Source organism: Ranitomeya variabilis, chromosome 1 (genome assembly GCF_051348905.1).
Source record: "Ranitomeya variabilis isolate aRanVar5 chromosome 1, aRanVar5.hap1, whole genome shotgun sequence".
Taxonomy (NCBI): domain Eukaryota; kingdom Metazoa; phylum Chordata; class Amphibia; order Anura; family Dendrobatidae; genus Ranitomeya; species Ranitomeya variabilis.
This window is the reverse complement of record NC_135232.1, coordinates 527,537,693-527,557,896: the sequence shown is the minus strand read 5'-3', so window position 1 is coordinate 527,557,896 and position 20,204 is coordinate 527,537,693. Positions and strand designations below refer to the sequence as shown.

At 39.1% G+C, this 20,204-nt stretch overlaps 1 protein-coding gene across 2 annotated transcripts; it reads left to right on the top strand.

The window, feature by feature from the left end:
- The first annotated feature begins 3,399 nt into the window (after positions 1-3,399).
- LOC143766508 (uncharacterized) lies at positions 3,400-7,700 on the top strand. 2 transcript variants are annotated; one of them, XM_077254254.1, is made up of 5 exons: positions 3,400-5,184; positions 5,324-5,448; positions 6,048-6,256; positions 6,418-6,749; positions 7,134-7,700. In XM_077254254.1, exons 1-4 carry the CDS (start codon positions 5,100-5,102, stop codon positions 6,428-6,430), a joined length of 432 nt encoding a protein of 143 aa, XP_077110369.1. In that variant the 5' UTR covers positions 3,400-5,099; the 3' UTR covers positions 6,431-6,749; positions 7,134-7,700. The 2 variants fall into 2 exon arrangements, with proteins under 2 accessions (XP_077110369.1, XP_077110377.1); XM_077254262.1 differs by lacking the exon at positions 7,134-7,700 and having other exon boundaries at positions 4,982-5,184; positions 6,418-6,533; positions 6,608-6,699.
- The last annotated feature ends 12,504 nt before the right edge of the window (positions 7,701-20,204 follow it).

Sequence of the window (20,204 nt, the reverse complement as noted above, 5' to 3'; positions counted from 1 at the left end):
GGTCCAGGAATTCAATATCCACTTGGGAGTAATGAGATGTCAATCGGATGTTCCATGGATTTTCATTTAGTGTCTTGACAAATTCCTGACACTCATCCAGGGTGCCTGTCCAGAGGAATAGAACATCATCAATATATCGAAGCCACTTGATAACATATTTGGCATACCCCTCCAGACAGTACACCCTGGTAGCCTCCCACCACCCCAAAAAGAGGTTGGCATAAGCCGGGGCACAGCGAGCCCCCATAGCCGTGCCCCTCACTTGCCTATAGAAGACACGGTCAAAGGTGAAGAAGTTCCTATCCAGGATAAACAGCAGCAGATCCAACAGAAACGAATCGTGTCTCCTATCCCCCGATGAATTCAAGTCCAGAAAATACGCTACAGCTTGTGTCCCCAACTCATGGCTTATACACGTGTAAAGGGACTCCACATCCAGGGTCACCAGCCACGTGTTGGGAGGAACCTCGAAGTCCTGCAGCAATGAAATCAGAGATGTTGAGTCCTTGACATACGATTGTAAATTAAGGACCAGGGGCTGAAGAAAAAAGTCAATGTAGGTGCAGGGACGCTCAAGTAGTCCCCCTATCCCCGACACTATAGGCCTGCCCGGTGGAACCTCCAACGACTTATGGACCTTGGGGAGCATGTAAAAGGTCGGGGTCCTAGGATGTTGGGTGGTCAAAAACTCTCTCTCACGTTTATTAATGATGTTATATGTAAACGCATTATCTAACAGCCGGTTTAATTTAGCTTGAAAAGCACCTGTAGGGTCAGAGGGAAGGACTTGATAACACTCTGTGTTGCGTAATTGACGCATAGCTTCCTGGACATAGAGGTTAACTGGCCAAATGACCAAATTGCCCCCCTTGTCCGCCTCCCGAATAACGAAGTCCCTATTGGACCCCAGCCGTGCTATGATGGCCTGTTCGTCTTTACTGATATTCCTGCTCCTGGTAGGGTCTAGTTTCAATTGATGTACCTCCCTACATACAGCATCAAAGAAACATTGCACAGCCGGGCATAATGCAAACGAGGGGGTGGCCTGAGATGGTAATCGTCCAGTAAACTTACGTCTAGTATGACCTTCCTCCCCTTCGTCCAGCAGATCCAATAAATCCCGCAGTATCTGTCTATCACACGTGGAGAGATCATCCAATGCTGCAGAGCGATGAAACAGAACCTTAAATGTAAGCTGTCTGCAAAACAGGTAAACGTCCTTAATAAAGGTGAATTTGTCCAGGCCACTAGTTGGGCAAAAAGATAGCCCCTTCTCCAATACTGTAACCTCAGCCTCCGATAGATTATATGTGGACAAGTTTATGATTTGTAGCTTACCAGCAGCTGGTGGACACCGTGAATCCATATCTAGTATTGGCGTTTCCTGTATTGCCGTGTCTCTCGCTGGTTCCTGGGCGACCATGCCTTGTAATTCTTGGTTCGTTTTCTCTGTGCCGTGTCTCTTCCTGCGGCCCCTCCTGTGGCGCTTTCGACGTCGCTCGGGCCCGAGGATAAAAAATCATCGCTAGATTGTATATCAGGCGTAGTGATGGTACTGGCAGCTATCGTGCCTTCTGGTGCACCAAACCTTTTATTTCCTCTGTGCACCCACCTGTAAGCTCGACCATTTTTAAAATCAAGTTGGTCTCTCCTATATTTCTGCTTTTTCTTGGCTATAACCTCTTTTTCAAAGCTATCTATCGTATTTTTAAGTTGAGCTTGAAAGGGTTCAACCAGTGTGGTTCTGTCAAATTTGAGAAGTTTCTCCTCACAAGATTTGATTTTGTCTCTCAATGTTCTCAATACACCCTGATCATGCTCCAATAGCATGTCAATTAGAATATGAGAGCATTTCAACAATCCAGACTCCCAAATATTTTGAAACCCAGATTCCACTTGCCATGCCGGGAAAATCTGTACCCTAAGGCCTCTGGGAACCAGTCCCGCTTTCTTGTATCCTTCTAGTGATTTAACGTTCCACCAAGATTTAGTGAGTGCCTTATGCAAACTGGTGAGTTCTCTAGTAACAATTTGAAAATCATCATTGTCACCCCTACTACCGGGGTCATCCCCATAGTCATCATTAAAAATACCACTGGCCTGACTACTCCATGCAGCCTCTCGTGCTGCCAAATCCATAGTAATACAATATCCTATCAAACAAGATATGGGAAATAGTAATAATAATAATGAAAAGGTTACTCAGACTACCGTGTGCCAACACCCAGAAGATGTGGTCAAAGGAGACACCACATAAACACAATCAGTATACATATAATGGAAAGGGGGCACCACGGATCATGGGATACCACCAGGACCTGAGACATATGAGCATACACAAAAGGTGAAACAGACAAGGTCCTAAGAAAGGGGATCACCACAACAAGGAAATGGCGAAAAATTATATATACACAGCTTTATTGAAATATATATACAAACAAGGGTAACAAACACATGGACATATAAAAACACTTAAAAAGCATACAAATGCTATACACAACAGCCCCTAATACGGCCGTACCCCACATAGGACTCGAGTCATGTACATATGATGTAATTACCTAGAACCAAATTGCTCATAGAATGAAAGAAATAGGCCAAGCTACCTGGGCACTCCCCTGGGTACTGCAAATGGGAACAGACCACTAATAGTGTGAATGCAAAATAGCAAGAGTATAAAGCCCACATAGACATACAAATCCCTGCACTGCAAGTGCTAGATAAGGGACACACATGCACAAACCTGCCTAGCATGTAGAGACGACAGGTGTGTACATAACGGTACATAAATGTCAAGCAGCAAAAAATATATCAGCATAATGCCTCAATAGCATGTGACTAACTATCTAACATGCCACTATACAGAAAAATAGCACCAAGATAGTGTGAGCTGTAGAGATAGCATATTACCCAGGGCACATAATGCCCAAGCCTATAGCGCCTGGAAAAAGAGTCCTAATGTGGGCTACAAGGAGACCCAACGCGTATCGCCACCACACCGGGCAGCTTCGTCAGGGGTAATTTAAAGACCAAGTACTTGCCTTGTATGTTTTATACTGTGTGGGCACCTCTATTTTCAAACGATTTTGTGTGCTTTGATTGCCTGGATTACTCGGTTTGGGCATTCATTAATATGCGACAGGAGCCTGTGTAGAGCGATCCCAGCATTGCTCCAGGCTGCACATGTGTGACACTGACATCTGATCGGTATGTGCCAGCCGGCACTTGCATTTGCTGCAGTTATGGATTACATTGCAGCGTGGTGCATGTAGTGGCTCCCTCATACCGAAGGGTTAAACTCTGGAAGCTTTTCTTGTCTCCCCGGCAACTGTATTTTCACACCAATCAGCGTTCGATGCCGGAGCATGCTCAGATGGGGGAGATTCTCCATGTTGGTGTGACTCATACTACTCCATGCGGCCGATCTAGCAGCAGCACAGCTGATTATGGTAATGCTATTCATTTATGTGTTATATAAGGGGCAAGTACTTGGTCTTTAAATTACCCCTGACGAAGCTGCCCGGTGTGGTGGCGATACGCGTTGGGTCTCCTTGTAGCCCACATTAGGACTCTTTTTCCAGGCGCTATAGGCTTGGGCATTATGTGCCCTGGGTAATATGCTATCTCTACAGCTCACACTATCTTGGTGCTATTTTTCTGTATAGTGGCATGTTAGATAGTTAGTCACATGCTATTGAGGCATTATGCTGATATATTTTTTGCTGCTTGACATTTATGTACCGTTATGTACACACCTGTCGTCTCTACATGCTAGGCAGGTTTGTGCATGTGTGTCCCTTATCTAGCACTTGCAGTGCAGGGATTTGTATGTCTATGTGGGCTTTATACTCTTGCTATTTTGCATTCACACTATTAGTGGTCTGTTCCCATTTGCAGTACCCAGGGGAGTGCCCAGGTAGCTTGGCCTATTTCTTTCATTCTATGAGCAATTTGGTTCTAGGTAATTACATCATATGTACATGACTCGAGTCCTATGTGGGGTACGGCCGTATTAGGGGCTGTTGTGTATAGCATTTGTATGCTTTTTAAGTGTTTTTATATGTCCATGTGTTTGTTACCCTTGTTTGTATATATATTTCAATAAAGCTGTGTATATATAATTTTTCGCCATTTCCTTGTTGTGGTGATCCCCTTTCTTAGGACCTTGTCTGTTTCACCTTTTGTGTATGCTCATATGTCTCAGGTCCTGGTGGTATCCCATGATCCGTGGTGCCCCCTTTCCATTATATGTATACTGATTGTGTTTATGTGGTGTCTCCTTTGACCACATCTTCTGGGTGTTGGCACACGGTAGTCTGAGTAACCTTTTCATTATTATTATTACTATTTCCCATATCTTGTTTGATAGGATATTGTATTACTATGGATTTGGCAGCACGAGAGGCTGCATGGAGTAGTCAGGCCAGTGGTATTTTTAATGATGACTATGGGGATGACCCCGGTAGTAGGGGTGACAATGATGATTTTCAAATTGTTACTAGAGAACTCACCAGTTTGCATAAGGCACTCACTAAATCTTGGTGGAACGTTAAATCACTAGAAGGATACAAGAAAGCGGGACTGGTTCCCAGAGGCCTTAGGGTACAGATTTTCCCGGCATGGGAAGTGGAATCTGGGTTTCAAAATATTTGGGAGTCTGGATTGTTGAAATGCTCTCATATTCTAATTGACATGCTATTGGAGCATGATCAGGGTGTATTGAGAACATTGAGAGACAAAATCAAATCTTGTGAGGAGAAACTTCTCAAATTTGACAGAACCACACTGGTTGAACCCTTTCAAGCTCAACTTAAAAATACGATAGATAGCTTTGAAAAAGAGGTTATAGCCAAGAAAAAGCAGAAATATAGGAGAGACCAACTTGATTTTAAAAATGGTCGAGCTTACAGGTGGGTGCACAGAGGAAATAAAAGGTTTGGTGCACCAGAAGGCACGATAGCTGCCAGTACCATCACTACGCCTGATATACAATCTAGCGATGATTTTTTATCCTCGGGCCCGAGCGACGTCGAAAGCGCCACAGGAGGGGCCGCAGGAAGAGACACGGCACAGAGAAAACGAACCAAGAATTACAAGGCATGGTCGCCCAGGAACCAGCGAGAGACACGGCAATACAGGAAACGCCAATACTAGATATGGATTCACGGTGTCCACCAGCTGCTGGTAAGCTACAAATCATAAACTTGTCCACATATAATCTATCGGAGGCTGAGGTTACAGTATTGGAGAAGGGGCTATCTTTTTGCCCAACTAGTGGCCTGGACAAATTCACCTTTATTAAGGACGTTTACCTGTTTTGCAGACAGCTTACATTTAAGGTTCTGTTTCATCGCTCTGCAGCATTGGATGATCTCTCCACGTGTGATAGACAGATACTGCGGGATTTATTGGATCTGCTGGACGAAGGGGAGGAAGGTCATACTAGACGTAAGTTTACTGGACGATTACCATCTCAGGCCACCCCCTCGTTTGCATTATGCCCGGCTGTGCAATGTTTCTTTGATGCTGTATGTAGGGAGGTACATCAATTGAAACTAGACCCTACCAGGAGCAGGAATATCAGTAAAGACGAACAGGCCATCATAGCACGGCTGGGGTCCAATAGGGACTTCGTTATTCGGGAGGCGGACAAGGGGGGCAATTTGGTCATTTGGCCAGTTAACCTCTATGTCCAGGAAGCTATGCGTCAATTACGCAACACAGAGTGTTATCAAGTCCTTCCCTCTGACCCTACAGGTGCTTTTCAAGCTAAATTAAACCGGCTGTTAGATAATGCGTTTACATATAACATCATTAATAAACGTGAGAGAGAGTTTTTGACCACCCAACATCCTAGGACCCCGACCTTTTACATGCTCCCCAAGGTCCATAAGTCGTTGGAGGTTCCACCGGGCAGGCCTATAGTGTCGGGGATAGGGGGACTACTTGAGCGTCCCTGCACCTACATTGACTTTTTTCTTCAGCCCCTGGTCCTTAATTTACAATCGTATGTCAAGGACTCAACATCTCTGATTTCATTGCTGCAGGACTTCGAGGTTCCTCCCAACACGTGGCTGGTGACCCTGGATGTGGAGTCCCTTTACACGTGTATAAGCCATGAGTTGGGGACACAAGCTGTAGCGTATTTTCTGGACTTGAATTCATCGGGGGATAGGAGACACGATTCGTTTCTGTTGGATCTGCTGCTGTTTATCCTGGATAGGAACTTCTTCACCTTTGACCGTGTCTTCTATAGGCAAGTGAGGGGCACGGCTATGGGGGCTCGCTGTGCCCCGGCTTATGCCAACCTCTTTTTGGGGTGGTGGGAGGCTACCAGGGTGTACTGTCTGGAGGGGTATGCCAAATATGTTATCAAGTGGCTTCGATATATTGATGATGTTCTATTCCTCTGGACAGGCACCCTGGATGAGTGTCAGGAATTTGTCAAGACACTAAATGAAAATCCATGGAACATCCGATTGACATCTCATTACTCCCAAGTGGATATTGAATTCCTGGACCTTAAACTGAGTGTGAGGGAGACAAAAATCAATACCACCTTGTATCGGAAGCCTACAGCTACTAATAGTCTCCTCCACTTCAATAGTTTCCATCCTCAACATTTGAAGACAGGCATTCCGAGAGGACAGTTTTTCAGAGTCAAGAGGAACTGTAGCCAGCAAGATGACTTCGACAGATGCTCTCGGGAACTCACTACACGCTTTCGTGAACGTGGATACCCACACAAGGTAATCTCTCGCGCTTTTGTTGCAGCAAGAGATAGCGACAGGTCGGTTCTCTTACATCCTCGTGCTAAGACATCTGTTAAACCATTGGGGGTTATTACGGCCTATAATAACCAGTGGACGGATGTAAGAAATATCCTCTCCAAATATTGGGGTATTTTGCGTAGTGAGGTCAGATTGCAACCACACATTGCTACTCAACCGAGTCTAATAGCTAGGAGGGCTAAAAATTTGAGGGACTGTTTGAGCCATAGCCATTTTCAGCGGCCAACCAAGAGGTTGAATAGGGGGGTCAGACTCACGGGTACATTCCCTTGTGGGAATTGTAATGTTTGTCCCTATATGGTTGGTGATAGAGTTATTACCTTGCCCACTTTGCCTTTACAGATCTCCACTAAGGCTTACTTCAATTGCAAATCTCGGAACCTGGTGTACGCTTTGATATGCCCGTGCCGTAAGGTGTATGTCGGACAGACTACACAGGAGTTGAGGAAACGCATACAGCAACACTTCTCAAATATTTCCATGGCTAAAGCGGATAAGGCTAAAGGAAAGACTTTAACGTCAGTGGCTACACACTACCTGGACGAACATAACTCCCAACTGGTGGATACCAAGATACTTGGATTGGAGGGCGTTCAAACGAACATTAGAGGGGGCAATGTCACCCTGGAACTTTTGAGGCGTGAATCTAGATGGATTTTCGATCTTAATTGTCTAACTCCTTTTGGTCTCAATGAGGACCTTCTATTTACAGGGTTTTACAAACAAACCTGATTGAATTGGCCTCCCCTGGGTTATCTACTATAGCGACCTATATGTCTTTCTGTACCACCTATGGTGTCCGTGGTTGCAGGGGGCAATATGAGTCTCTACTATGGTATCTACGATTTTTTGTCCCTGTATTCATGAGTATATGTTGGTGGGCGCAATAAAGATTACTCCTTCATGAGGTACTGTATATCTATAGGGGGTCTTTGTGTTCTCTAATCCCTAAGTGTACCACTGTTTTTCATCTTAGGGCCAGGATATTCGGGTATTCAGATTGGCTCCCCTGTGCCACTACACTTAATAAGGCCTTTCGGGTATAGTCGTGGGGTTTGCTGTAAATGCCCTTTAATATTTGGCACCTCTACTATATCTTTGATAGTCTGTGAGTTTCTTGTCCACTGTGTACCTTCCATTATAATATCGTTGCAAGTTCATGTGCGTTAATGTATTTTTCATTCTATGGGGTTAGGGTGTAACCCTACAGCAAATAGGGTCCATCTAAAGCATTTTGATAGTCCTGGTTATTCTATACAGGCTCCTAACGCTATGCAGCGTAGGAGTATGCGCAGTGTGATTGTTACGCTGCTCCTGAACACACAGGACATGAGGGGGTTAACTGGTTAGTTATGTAGCGTTGGCTGCATGCATTCATTCGTTTGGTGTTTTATTGCATTCCTGCACAGTCACTGCAGTGGATGCGTTTTACACTGTGTGGACACTTCTACTTTGAAGTGCTCACTGAATGGCATCCTGATTGCCTGGGTAATTTTGGGTATTTCTTATTATACGACGCAGGAGCCTGTGTAGAGCGATCTCAGTATTGCTCCAGGCTATACTTATGTGGCAACAGCATCTGATCGGTATGTGCTAGCTGGCGCTTGTACTTGCTGCATCTATGGGTGGTATCGTAGCGTGGTGCATGGAGCGGTTCCCTCTCATGGCATTAGCGCTCACATACTTTATTGGCAGTATGACAGCTCATACAGTGTATTTGGCTCATCTTAATGCGTCTTGACAGCTCTGATATTTTTTGCAGGTTTCTATCACTATGCGGCGCAGGAGCATGCGCTGTGCGATCGTTACGCAGTTTCTGAACATATGGGTTAGTAGTGGTTAACTGGTTGGATTTATGTAGCGTAATTTGCGCTCATTCATCCTACTGGTATCCTATGGTCCTTTGCATAGCCAATATGGTGGATACATTATGTTTTATACTGTGTGGGCACCTCTATTTTCAAACGATTTTGTGTGCTTTGATTGCCTGGATTACTCGGTTTGGGCATTCATTAATATGCGACAGGAGCCTGTGTAGAGCGATCCCAGCATTGCTCCAGGCTGCACATGTGTGACACTGACATCTGATCGGTATGTGCCAGCCGGCACTTGCATTTGCTGCAGTTATGGATTACATTGCAGCGTGGTGCATGTAGTGGCTCCCTCATACCGAAGGGTTAAACTCTGGAAGCTTTTCTTGTCTCCCCGGCAACTGTATTTTCACACCAATCAGCGTTCGATGCCGGAGCATGCTCAGATGGGGGAGATTCTCCATGTTGGTGTGACTCATACTACTCCATGCGGCCGATCTAGCAGCAGCACAGCTGATTATGGTAATGCTATTCATTTATGTGTTATATAAGGGGCAAGTACTTGGTCTTTAAATTACCCCTGACGAAGCTGCCCGGTGTGGTGGCGATACGCGTTGGGTCTCCTTGTAGCCCACATTAGGACTCTTTTTCCAGGCGCTATAGGCTTGGGCATTATGTGCCCTGGGTAATATGCTATCTCTACAGCTCACACTATCTTGGTGCTATTTTTCTGTATAGTGGCATGTTAGATAGTTAGTCACATGCTATTGAGGCATTATGCTGATATATTTTTTGCTGCTTGACATTTATGTACCGTTATGTACACACCTGTCGTCTCTACATGCTAGGCAGGTTTGTGCATGTGTGTCCCTTATCTAGCACTTGCAGTGCAGGGATTTGTATGTCTATGTGGGCTTTATACTCTTGCTATTTTGCATTCACACTATTAGTGGTCTGTTCCCATTTGCAGTACCCAGGGGAGTGCCCAGGTAGCTTGGCCTATTTCTTTCATTCTATGAGCAATTTGGTTCTAGGTAATTACATCATATGTACATGACTCGAGTCCTATGTGGGGTACGGCCGTATTAGGGGCTGTTGTGTATAGCATTTGTATGCTTTTTAAGTGTTTTTATATGTCCATGTGTTTGTTACCCTTGTTTGTATATATATTTCAATAAAGCTGTGTATATATAATTTTTCGCCATTTCCTTGTTGTGGTGATCCCCTTTCTTAGGACCTTGTCTGTTTCACCTTTTGTGTATGCTTATAAATCTCATATAAAATGAGAATTACAGTATCAAATAATGGTGCAAAACACAAAATATACATAATATACCCGTGAGAATGTGTTATAAAACTCATATAAAAATGAGCATGTGTTATAAATCTCATATAAAATGAGAATTACAGTATCAAATAATGGTGCAAAACACAAAATATACATAATATACCCGTGAGAATGTGTTATAAACCAGGTACATTGCCATACACACCGAGGCCAGGGTGATGAGCTGAAAAGGATCAACACAGTGATACGTATGAAAGACTGATAAATGCATGTCCAACACCTGACATTATCGCTTTATCAATTTTATCAAAAATGTTCTTGTCTATCAGGTTCACACTGCTAGCTAACATCTGCTAGCATCTAGTTAATGGTCACTAGTTTCTGTTACAGAAACTCTAGCATTTAGTTAATGTATAGTATTGAAATGTCTTTGAGCTGTATTTATTTTACAACAATAAATTCTCAATTTAATAAAAAATGTTCTTGTCTATCAGCTTCACACTGCTCGATAACATCTGCTAGCATCTAGTTAATGGTCACTAGTTTCTGTTACAGAAACTCTATTTTAGCAACTGTCAGCAGTTATAGTATCAGACTCAATCAACTCACTTAGCTAGCTAGAATGTGATAACGCCCCACCCTGTACAGATAATGACTAGTGTTAGAGTGATACAGCAATGTGCCCAGCTAACCACAGTGACACTCTGCAATGTTAATATTAGCTAATTCTCAACATTGCATGATAGTATAATTCTCAATATTATGAAAAATGACAGTCATTGTATGAGTTTTAAAAGCATTTATTAAAGTATGTATCAGACTGTAATGTTAGCTGTATGATAGTGTAATTCTCATATAATGCCCAGTGTTAGAGTGATGTGGCAATGAGATATTACAGAAGCCACAAAAAACTGTTTGTGTTAATCTCGCAGCTCTTGCAGGGCTACAGCTGTTTGTAGTTAAGTATGGAATAGATAAGGGCTCTGTGTAAATGATATAATGTGCCCATATAGTGAGGCTGTTGTTATAAAAGAAACACAACATACCATTGGTAATAAACACACTGCCCCCTGATTACAGAATGCAGTCACACAACAACTACATATGAAAAATCTAATATAAAAAAACCAATACTGGGATAATAAGCCCTGTATCAAACTATATCAAAGTGTATCAAAAGCTGGGCAGCCAGCTGTATATCAAAGTGTATCAAAAGCTAACACCCCAGACAAGGAGGGACAGCTTACTGACAGGGGGAGGGGAGGAGGGGTTACACACTTTTGATACACTCTGATAGGGGCGGGGCACCTGTCAGATTTGAGTTTGACGAGACCACCCTCTTATACACTACTGGCGCATTTGAAGAAGGAGGTAAGAGAGAAGATTTGGCGATATGAGTATGTGGAGATTTTTTCCCTCCTTTCCTTGGAAAAGTTTAATTTGGATAAGGGAAAGAATGATGATAGCAAGAAGGAGGAGGAAGAAAAGAGGAGGTGGCGGCTGATTCCGCAGACGTTTGTTAATTGATTACAAGCGTTTGCGATCTTGGCAAGCGTAATAGGCGAAAAGTCTCCTGAGAACTGTTCCATTTTTTGTGCTATCTTGATGCGATTGGTGAGGCACACCATACTTATGGAGGGCAGGCTTGGCTATGCTATGATGAGCAATTTAAGTAGATCAAAGCAGTTAGGCCTGAGATTAGGTGGGACCAAAAATATATAGGGCTCTGGCTAAACGTGATGGCTCCATTCCGGTACGGGCAGTCCTTTCATGGGAGCGGAAGTAGCGGCAACCAGCATGCAGGTCATGGAAGTAGTAGTCAGGGGGCACAAGAAGCAAAAGACAAATCTGGAACGTGTTGGCAATTTAATGAGGGTTAGTGCAAATATGACAGTACCTGTAAGTTTAAACACATTTTTATGGAGAGGTAAGTTCTGGATTGGACCAAGGGAACCCAGTGGACGCAGTGTATATGGACTTTTCAAAAGCTTTTGATACGGTACCACACAAAAGGTTGATACATAAATTGAGATTAATGGGGATAGGGGAAAATATGCATAAGTGGGTTAAGATCTAGCTCAGGGATAGGAAACAAAGGGTGGTTATTAATGGAGCACACACGGACTGGGTCGCGGTTAGCAGTGGGGTACCACAGGGGTCAGTATTGGGCCCTCTTCTTTTTAACATATTTATTAATGATCTTGTAGGGGGCATACAGAGTGGAATTTCAATATTTGCAGATGACACTAAGCTCTGCAGGGTAATCAATACAGAGGAGGACAATTTTATATTGCAGGATGATTTATGTAAACTAGAAGCTTGGGCTGATAAATGGCAAATGAGCTTTAATGGGGATAAATGTAAGGTCATGCACTTGGGTAGAGCAAATAAGATGTATAACTATGTGCTTAATTCTAAAACTCTGGGCAAAACCATCAATGAAAACCTGGGAGTATGGGTGGATGACAAACTCACATTTAGTGGCCAGTGTCAGGCAGCTGCTACAAAGGCAAATAAAATAATGGGATACATTAAAAGAGGCATAGATGCTCATGAGGAGAACATAATTTTACCTCTATACAAGTCACTAGTGCGACCACACTTAAAATACTGTGTACAGTACTGGTCTCCGATGTATAAGAAAGACATAGCTGAACTGGAGCGGGTGCAGAGACGAGCGACCAAGGTTATTAGAGGACTGGGGGGTCTGCAATACCAAGATAGGTTATTACACATTGGGCTATTTAGTTTGGAAAAACGAAGGCTAAGGGGTGATCTTAGGTTAGTGTATAAATATATGAGGGGACAGTACAAAGACCTTTCTGATGATCTTTTTAATCACAGACCTGAGACAGGGACAAGGGGGCATCCTCTACATCTGGAGGAAAGGTTTAGGAAATAATAACAGACGCAGATTGTTTACTGTAAGAGCAGTGAGACTATGGAACTCTCTGCTGTATAATGTTGTAATGAGTGATTCATTACTTAAATTTAAGAGGGGACTGGATGCCTTTCTTGAAAAGTATAATGTTACAGGGTATATATACTAGATTCCTTGTTAGGGTGTTGATCCAGGGAACTAGTCTGATTGCCGTATGTGGAGTCGGGAAGGAATTTTTTTCCCCAGTGTGGAGCTTACTCTTTGCCACATGGATAATTTTTGCCTTCCTCTGGATCAACATGTTAGGGCACGTTAGGTTAGGCTATGGGTTGAACTAGATGGACTTAAAGTCTTCCTTCAACCTTAATAACTATGTTACTATGCTACTATGTGTGTTCCCACTGCAATGGCAGCTCACATGGAGCTTCCAAATGTTTCAAGAAAGCAAGGGGTAAGTCAGCGATGGGTGCCGGTCAAGGGGGAGAAATCGGTGAGGCTTCAAAAGATGGCCCCCTTTCTAAGTAGGTAAAAAGCTGATGTTATTTGGAGTGTTTTTGCAGAAGGTTTTAGAATCCCCCCTATACATAATATACCCGTGAGAATGTGTTATAAAACTCATATAAAAATGAGAATGTGTTATAAATCTAATATAAAATGAGAATTACAGTATCAAATAATGATGCAAAACACAAAATATACATAATATACCCGTGAGAATGTGTTATAAATCTCATATAAAAATGAGAATGTGTTATAAATCTCATATAAAATGAGAATTACAGTATCAAATAATGATGCAAAACACAAAATATACATAATATACCTGTGAGAATGTGTTATAAAACTCATATAAAAATGATAAAACTCATAAAAATGAGAATGTGTTATAAATCTCATATAAAATGAGAATTACAGTATCAAATAATGATGCAAAACACAAAATAAACATAATATACCCATGAAAATGTGTTATAAAACTCATATAAAAATGATAAAACTCATATAAAAATGAGAATGTTATAAATCTCATATAAATGAGAATTACAGTATCAAATAATGATGCAAAATACAAAATATACATAATATACCCATGAGAATGTGTTATAAAACTCATATAAAAATGAGAATGTGTTATAAATCTCATATAAAATGAGAATTACAGTATCAAATAATGATGCAAAACACAAAATATACATAATATACCCGTGAGAATGTGTTATAAATCTCATATAAAAATGAGAATGTGTTACAAATCTCATATAAAATGAGAATTACAGTATCAAATAATGATGCAAAACACAAAGTATATATAATATACCCGTGAGAATCTGTTATAAAACTCATATAAAAATGAGAATTACAGTATCAAATAATGATGCAAAACACAACATATACATAATATACCCGTGAGAATGTGTTATAAAACTCATATAAAAATGAGAATGTGTTATAAATCTCATTTAAAATGAGAATTACAGTATCAAATAATGATGCAAAACACAAAATATACATAATATACCCGTGAGAATGTGTTATAAATCTCATATAAAAATGAGAATGTGTTATAAATCTCATATAAAATGAGAATTACAGTATCAAATAATGATGCAAAACACAAAATATACATAATATACCCGTGAGAATGTGTTATAAATCCCATATAAAAATGAGAATGTGTTATAAATCTCATATAAAATGAGAATTACAGTATCAAATAATGATGCAAAACACAAAATAAACATAATATACCCGTGAGAATGTGTTATAAAACTCATATAAAAATGATAAAACTCATATAAAAATGAGAATGTTCTAAATCTCATATAAATGAGAATTACAGTATCAAATAATGATGCAAAACACAAAATATACATAATATACCCGTGAGAATGTGTTATAAATCTCATAAAAATGAGAATGTGTTATAAATCTCATATAAAATGAGAATTACAGTATCAAATAATGATGCAAAACACAAAATATACATTATATACCCGTGAGAATGTGTTATAAAACTCATATAAAAATGATAAAACTCATATAAAAATGAGAATGTTATAAATCTCATATAAATGAGAATTACAGTATCAAATAATGATGCAAAATACAAAATATACATAATATACCCATGAGAATGTGTTATAAAACTCATATAAAAATGAGAATGTGTTATAAATCTCATATAAAATGAGAATTACAGTATCAAATAATGATGCAAAACACAAAATATACATAATATACCCGTGAGAATGTGTTATAAATCTCATATAAAAATGAGAATGTGTTACAAATCTCATATAAAATGAGAATTACAGTATCAAATAATGATGCAAAACACAAAGTATACATAATATACCCGTGAGAATGTGTTATAAAACTCATATAAAAATGATAAAACTCATATAAAAATGAGAATTACAGTATCAAATAATGATGCAAAACACAACATATACATAATATACCCGTGAGAATGTGTTATAAAACTCATATAAAAATGAGAATGTGTTATAAATCTCATTTAAAATGAGAATTACAGTATCAAATAATGATGCAAAACACAAAATATACATAATATACCCGTGAGAATGTGTTATAAATCTCATATAAAAATGAGAATGTGTTATAAATCTCATATAAAATGAGAATTACAGTATCAAATAATGATGCAAAACACAAAATATACATAATATACCCGTGAGAATGTGTTATAAAACTCATATAAAAATGATAAAACTCATATAAAAATAAGAATGTGTTATAAATCTCATATAAAATGAGAATTACAGTATCAAATAATGATGCAAAACACAAAATATACATAATATACCCGTGAGAATGTGTTATAAAACTCATATAAAAATGATAAAACTCATATAAAAATGAGAATGTGTTATAAATCTCATATAAAATGAGAATTACAGTATCAAATAATGATGCAAAACACAAAATATACATAATATACCCGTGAGAATGTGTTATAAATCCCATATAAAAATGAGAATGTGATATAAATCTCATATAAAATGAGAATTACAGTATCAAATAATGATGCAAAACACAAAATATACATAATATACCCGTGAGAATGTGTTATAAAACTCATATAAAAATGATAAAACTCATATAAAAATGAGAATGTTATAAATCTCATATAAATGAGAATTACAGTATCAAATAATGATGCAAAATACAAAATATACATAATATAGCCATGAGAATGTGTTATAAAACTCATATAAAAATGAGAATGTGTTATAAATCTCATATAAAATGAGAATTACAGTATCAAATAATGATGCAAAACACAAAATATACATAATATACCTGTGAGAATGTGTTATAAATCTCATATAAAAATGAGAATGTGTTATAAATCTCATATAAAATGAGAATTACAGTATCAAATAATGATGCAAAATACAAAGTATACATAATATACCCGTGAGAATGTGTTATAAAACTCATATAAAAATGATAAAACTCATATAAAAATGAGAATTACTGTATCAAATAATGATGCAAAACACAACATATACATAATATACCCGTGAGAATGTGTTATAAAACTCATATAAAAATGAGAATGTGTTATAAATCTCATTTAAAATGAGAATTACAGTATCAAATAATGATGCAAAACACAAAATATACATAATATACCCGTGAGAATGTGTTATAAATCTCATATAAAAATGAGAATGTGTTATAAATCTCATATAAAATGAGAATTACAGTATCAAATAATGATGCAAAACACAAAATATACATAATATACCCGTGAGAATGTGTTATAAAACTCATATAAAAATGATAAAACTCATAAAAATGAGAATGTGTTATAAATCTCATATAAAATGAGAATTACAGTATCAAATAATGATGCAAAACACAAAATATACATAATATACCCGTGAGAATGTGTTATAAATCCCATATAAAAATGAGAATGTGTTATAAATCTCATATAAAATGAGAATTACAGTATCAAATAATGATGCAAAACACAAAATATACATAATATACCCGTGAGAATGTGTTATAAAACTCATATAAAAATGATAAAACTCATATAAAAATGAGAATGTTATAAATCTCATATAAATGAGAATTACAGTATCAAATAATGATGCAAAATACAAAATATACATAATATACCCATGAGAATGTGTTATAAAACTCATATAAAAATGAGAATGTGTTATAAATCTCATATAAAATGAGAATTACAGTATCAAATAATGATGCAAAACACAAAATATACATAATATACCCGTGAGAATGTGTTATAAAACTCATATAAAAATAAGAATGTGTTATAAATCTCATATAAAATGAGAATTACAGTATCAAATAATGGTGCAAAACACAATATATACATAATATACCCATGAGAATGTGTTATAAACCAGGTACATTGCCATACACACCGAGGCCAGGGTGATGAGCTGAAAAGGATCAACACAGTGATACGTATGAAAGACTGATAAATGCATGTCCAACACCTGACATTATCGCTTTATCAATTTTATCAAAAATGTTCTTGTCTATCAGGTTCACACTGCTAGCTAACATCTGCTAGCATCTAGTTAATGGTCACTAGTTTCTGTTACAGAAACTCTAGCATTTAGTTAATGTATAGTATTGAAATGTCTTTGAGCTGTATTTATTTTACAACAATAAATTCTCAATTTAATAAAAAATGTTCTTGTCTATCAGCTTCACACTGCTTGATAACATCTGCTAGCATCTAGTTAATGGTCACTAGTTTCTGTTACAGAAACTCTATTTTAGCAACTGTCAGCAGTTATAGTATCAGACTCAATCAACTCACTTAGCTAGCTAGAATGTGATAACACCCCACCCTGTACAGATAATGACCAGTGTTACAGTGATAGTTAGCTGTATGATAGTGTAATTCTCATATAATGCCCAGTGTTAGAGTGATGTGGCAATGAGATATTACAGAAGCCACAAACAACTGTTTGTGTTAATCTCGCAGCTCTTGCAGGGCTACAGCTGTTTGTAGTTAAGTAAGGAATAGATAAGGGCTCTGTGTAAATGAGATAATGTGCCCATATAGTGAGTCTGTTGTTATAAAAGAAACACGACATACCATTGGTAATAAACACACTGCCCCCTGATTACAGAATGCAGTCACACAACATCTACATATGAAAATCTAATATAAAAACAATACTGGGATAATAAGTACTGTATCAAACGCATCTAGTTAATGGTCACTAGTTTCTGTTACAGAAACTCTATTTTAGCAACTGTCAGCAGTTATAGTATCAGACTCAATCAACTCACTTAGCTAGCTAGAATGTGATAACGCCCCACCCTGTACAGATAATGACCAGTGTTAGAGTGATACAGCAATGTGCCCAGCTAACCACAGTGACACTCTGCAATGTTAATGTTAGCTAATTCTCAACATTGCATGATAGTATAATTCTCAATATTATGAAAAATGACAGTCATTATATGAGTTTTAAAAGCATTTATTAAAGTATGTATCAGACTGTAATGTTAGCTGTATGATAGTGTAATTCTCATATAATGCCCAGTGTTAGAGTGATGTGGCAATGAGATATTACAGAAGCCACAAACAACTGTTTTTGTTAATCTCGCAGCTCTTGCAGGGCTACAGCTGTTTGTAGTTAAGTATGGAATAGATAAGGGCTCTGTGTAAATGAGATAATGTGCCCATATAGTGAGGCTGTTGTTATAAAAGAAACACAACATACCATTGGTAATAAACACACTGCCCCCTGATTACAGAATGCAGTCACACAACAACTACATATGAAAAATCTAATATAAAAAAACCAATACTGGGATAATAAGCCCTGTATCAAACTATATCAAAGTGTATCAAAAGCTGGGCAGCCAGCTGTATATCAAAGTGTATCAAAAGCTGACACCCCAGACAAGGAGGGACAGCTTGCTGACAGGGGGAGGGGAGGAGGGGTTACACACTTTTGATACACTCTGATAGGGGCGGGGCACCTGTCAGATTTGAGTTTGACGAGACCACCCTCTTATACACTACTGGCGCATTTGAAGAAGGAGGTAAGAGAGAAGATTTGGCGATATGAGTATGTGGAGATTTTTTCCCTCCTTTCCTTGGAAAAGTTTAATTTGGATAAGGGAAAGAATGATGATAGCAAGAAGGAGGAGGAAGAAAAGAGGAGGTGGTGGCTGATTCCGCAGACGTTTGTTAATTGATTACAAGCGTTTGCGATCTTGGCAAGCGTAATAGGCGAAAAGTCTCCTGAGAACTGTTCCATTTTTTGTGCTATCTTGATGCGATTGGTGAGGCACACCATACTTATGGAGGGCAGGCTTGGCTATGCTATGATGAGCAATTTAAGTAGATCAAAGCAGTTAGGCCTGAGATTAGGTGGGACCAAAAATATATAGGGCTCTGGCTAAACGTGATGGCTCCATTCCGGTACGGGCAGTCCTTTCATGGGAGCGGAAGTAGCGGCAACCAGCATGCAGGTCATGGAAGTAGTAGTCAGGGGGCACAAGAAGCAAAAGACAAATCTGGAACGTGTTGGCAATTTAATGAGGGTTAGTGCAAATATGGCAGTACCTGTAAGTTTAAACACATTTTTATGGAGAGGTAAGTTCTGGATTGGACCAAGGGAACCCAGTGGACGCAGTGTATATGGACTTTTCAAAAGCTTTTGATACGGTACCACACAAAAGGTTGATACATAAATTGAGATTAATGGGGATAGGGGAAAATATGCATAAGTGGGTTAAGATCTAGCTCAGGGATAGGAAACAAAGGGTGGTTATTAATGGAGCACACACGGACTGGGTCGCGGTTAGCAGTGGGGTACCACAGGGGTCAGTATTGGGCCCTCTTCTTTTTAACATATTTATTAATGATCTTGTAGGGGGCATACAGAGTGGAATTTCAATATTTGCAGATGACACTAAGCTGTGCAGGGTAATCAATACAGAGGAGGACAATTTTATATTGCAGGATGATTTATGTAAACTAGAAGCTTGGGCTGATAAATGGCAAATGAGCTTTAATGGGGATAAATGTAAGGTCATGCACTTGGGTAGAGCAAATAAGATGTATAACTATGTGCTTAATTCTAAAACTCTGGGCAAAACCATCAATGAAAACCTGGGAGTATGGGTGGATGACAAACTCACATTTAGTGGCCAGTGTCAGGCAGCTGCTACAAAGGCAAATAAAATAATGGGATACATTAAAAGAGGCATAGATGCTCATGAGGAGAACATAATTTTACCTCTATACAAGTCACTAGTGCGACCACACTTAAAATACTGTGTACAGTACTGGTCTCCGATGTATAAGAAAGACATAGCTGAACTGGAGCGGGTGCAGAGACGAGCGACCAAGGTTATTAGAGGACTGGGGGGTCTGCAATACCAAGATAGGTTATTAC

Excerpts from the sequence above, each read along its gene's own strand:
- LOC143766508 (XM_077254254.1), top strand. The coding sequence starts at position 5,100 with ATGGTCGCCCAGGAACCAGCGAGAGACACGGCAATACAGGAAACGCCA. Across the intron at positions 5,185-5,323 it reads ACGGTGTCCACCAGCTGCTG|ACAGCTTACATTTAAGGTTC; the intron begins GTAAGCTACAAA and ends CCTGTTTTGCAG. Across the intron at positions 5,449-6,047 it reads GGAGGAAGGTCATACTAGAC|GACTTCGAGGTTCCTCCCAA; the intron begins GTAAGTTTACTG and ends TCATTGCTGCAG.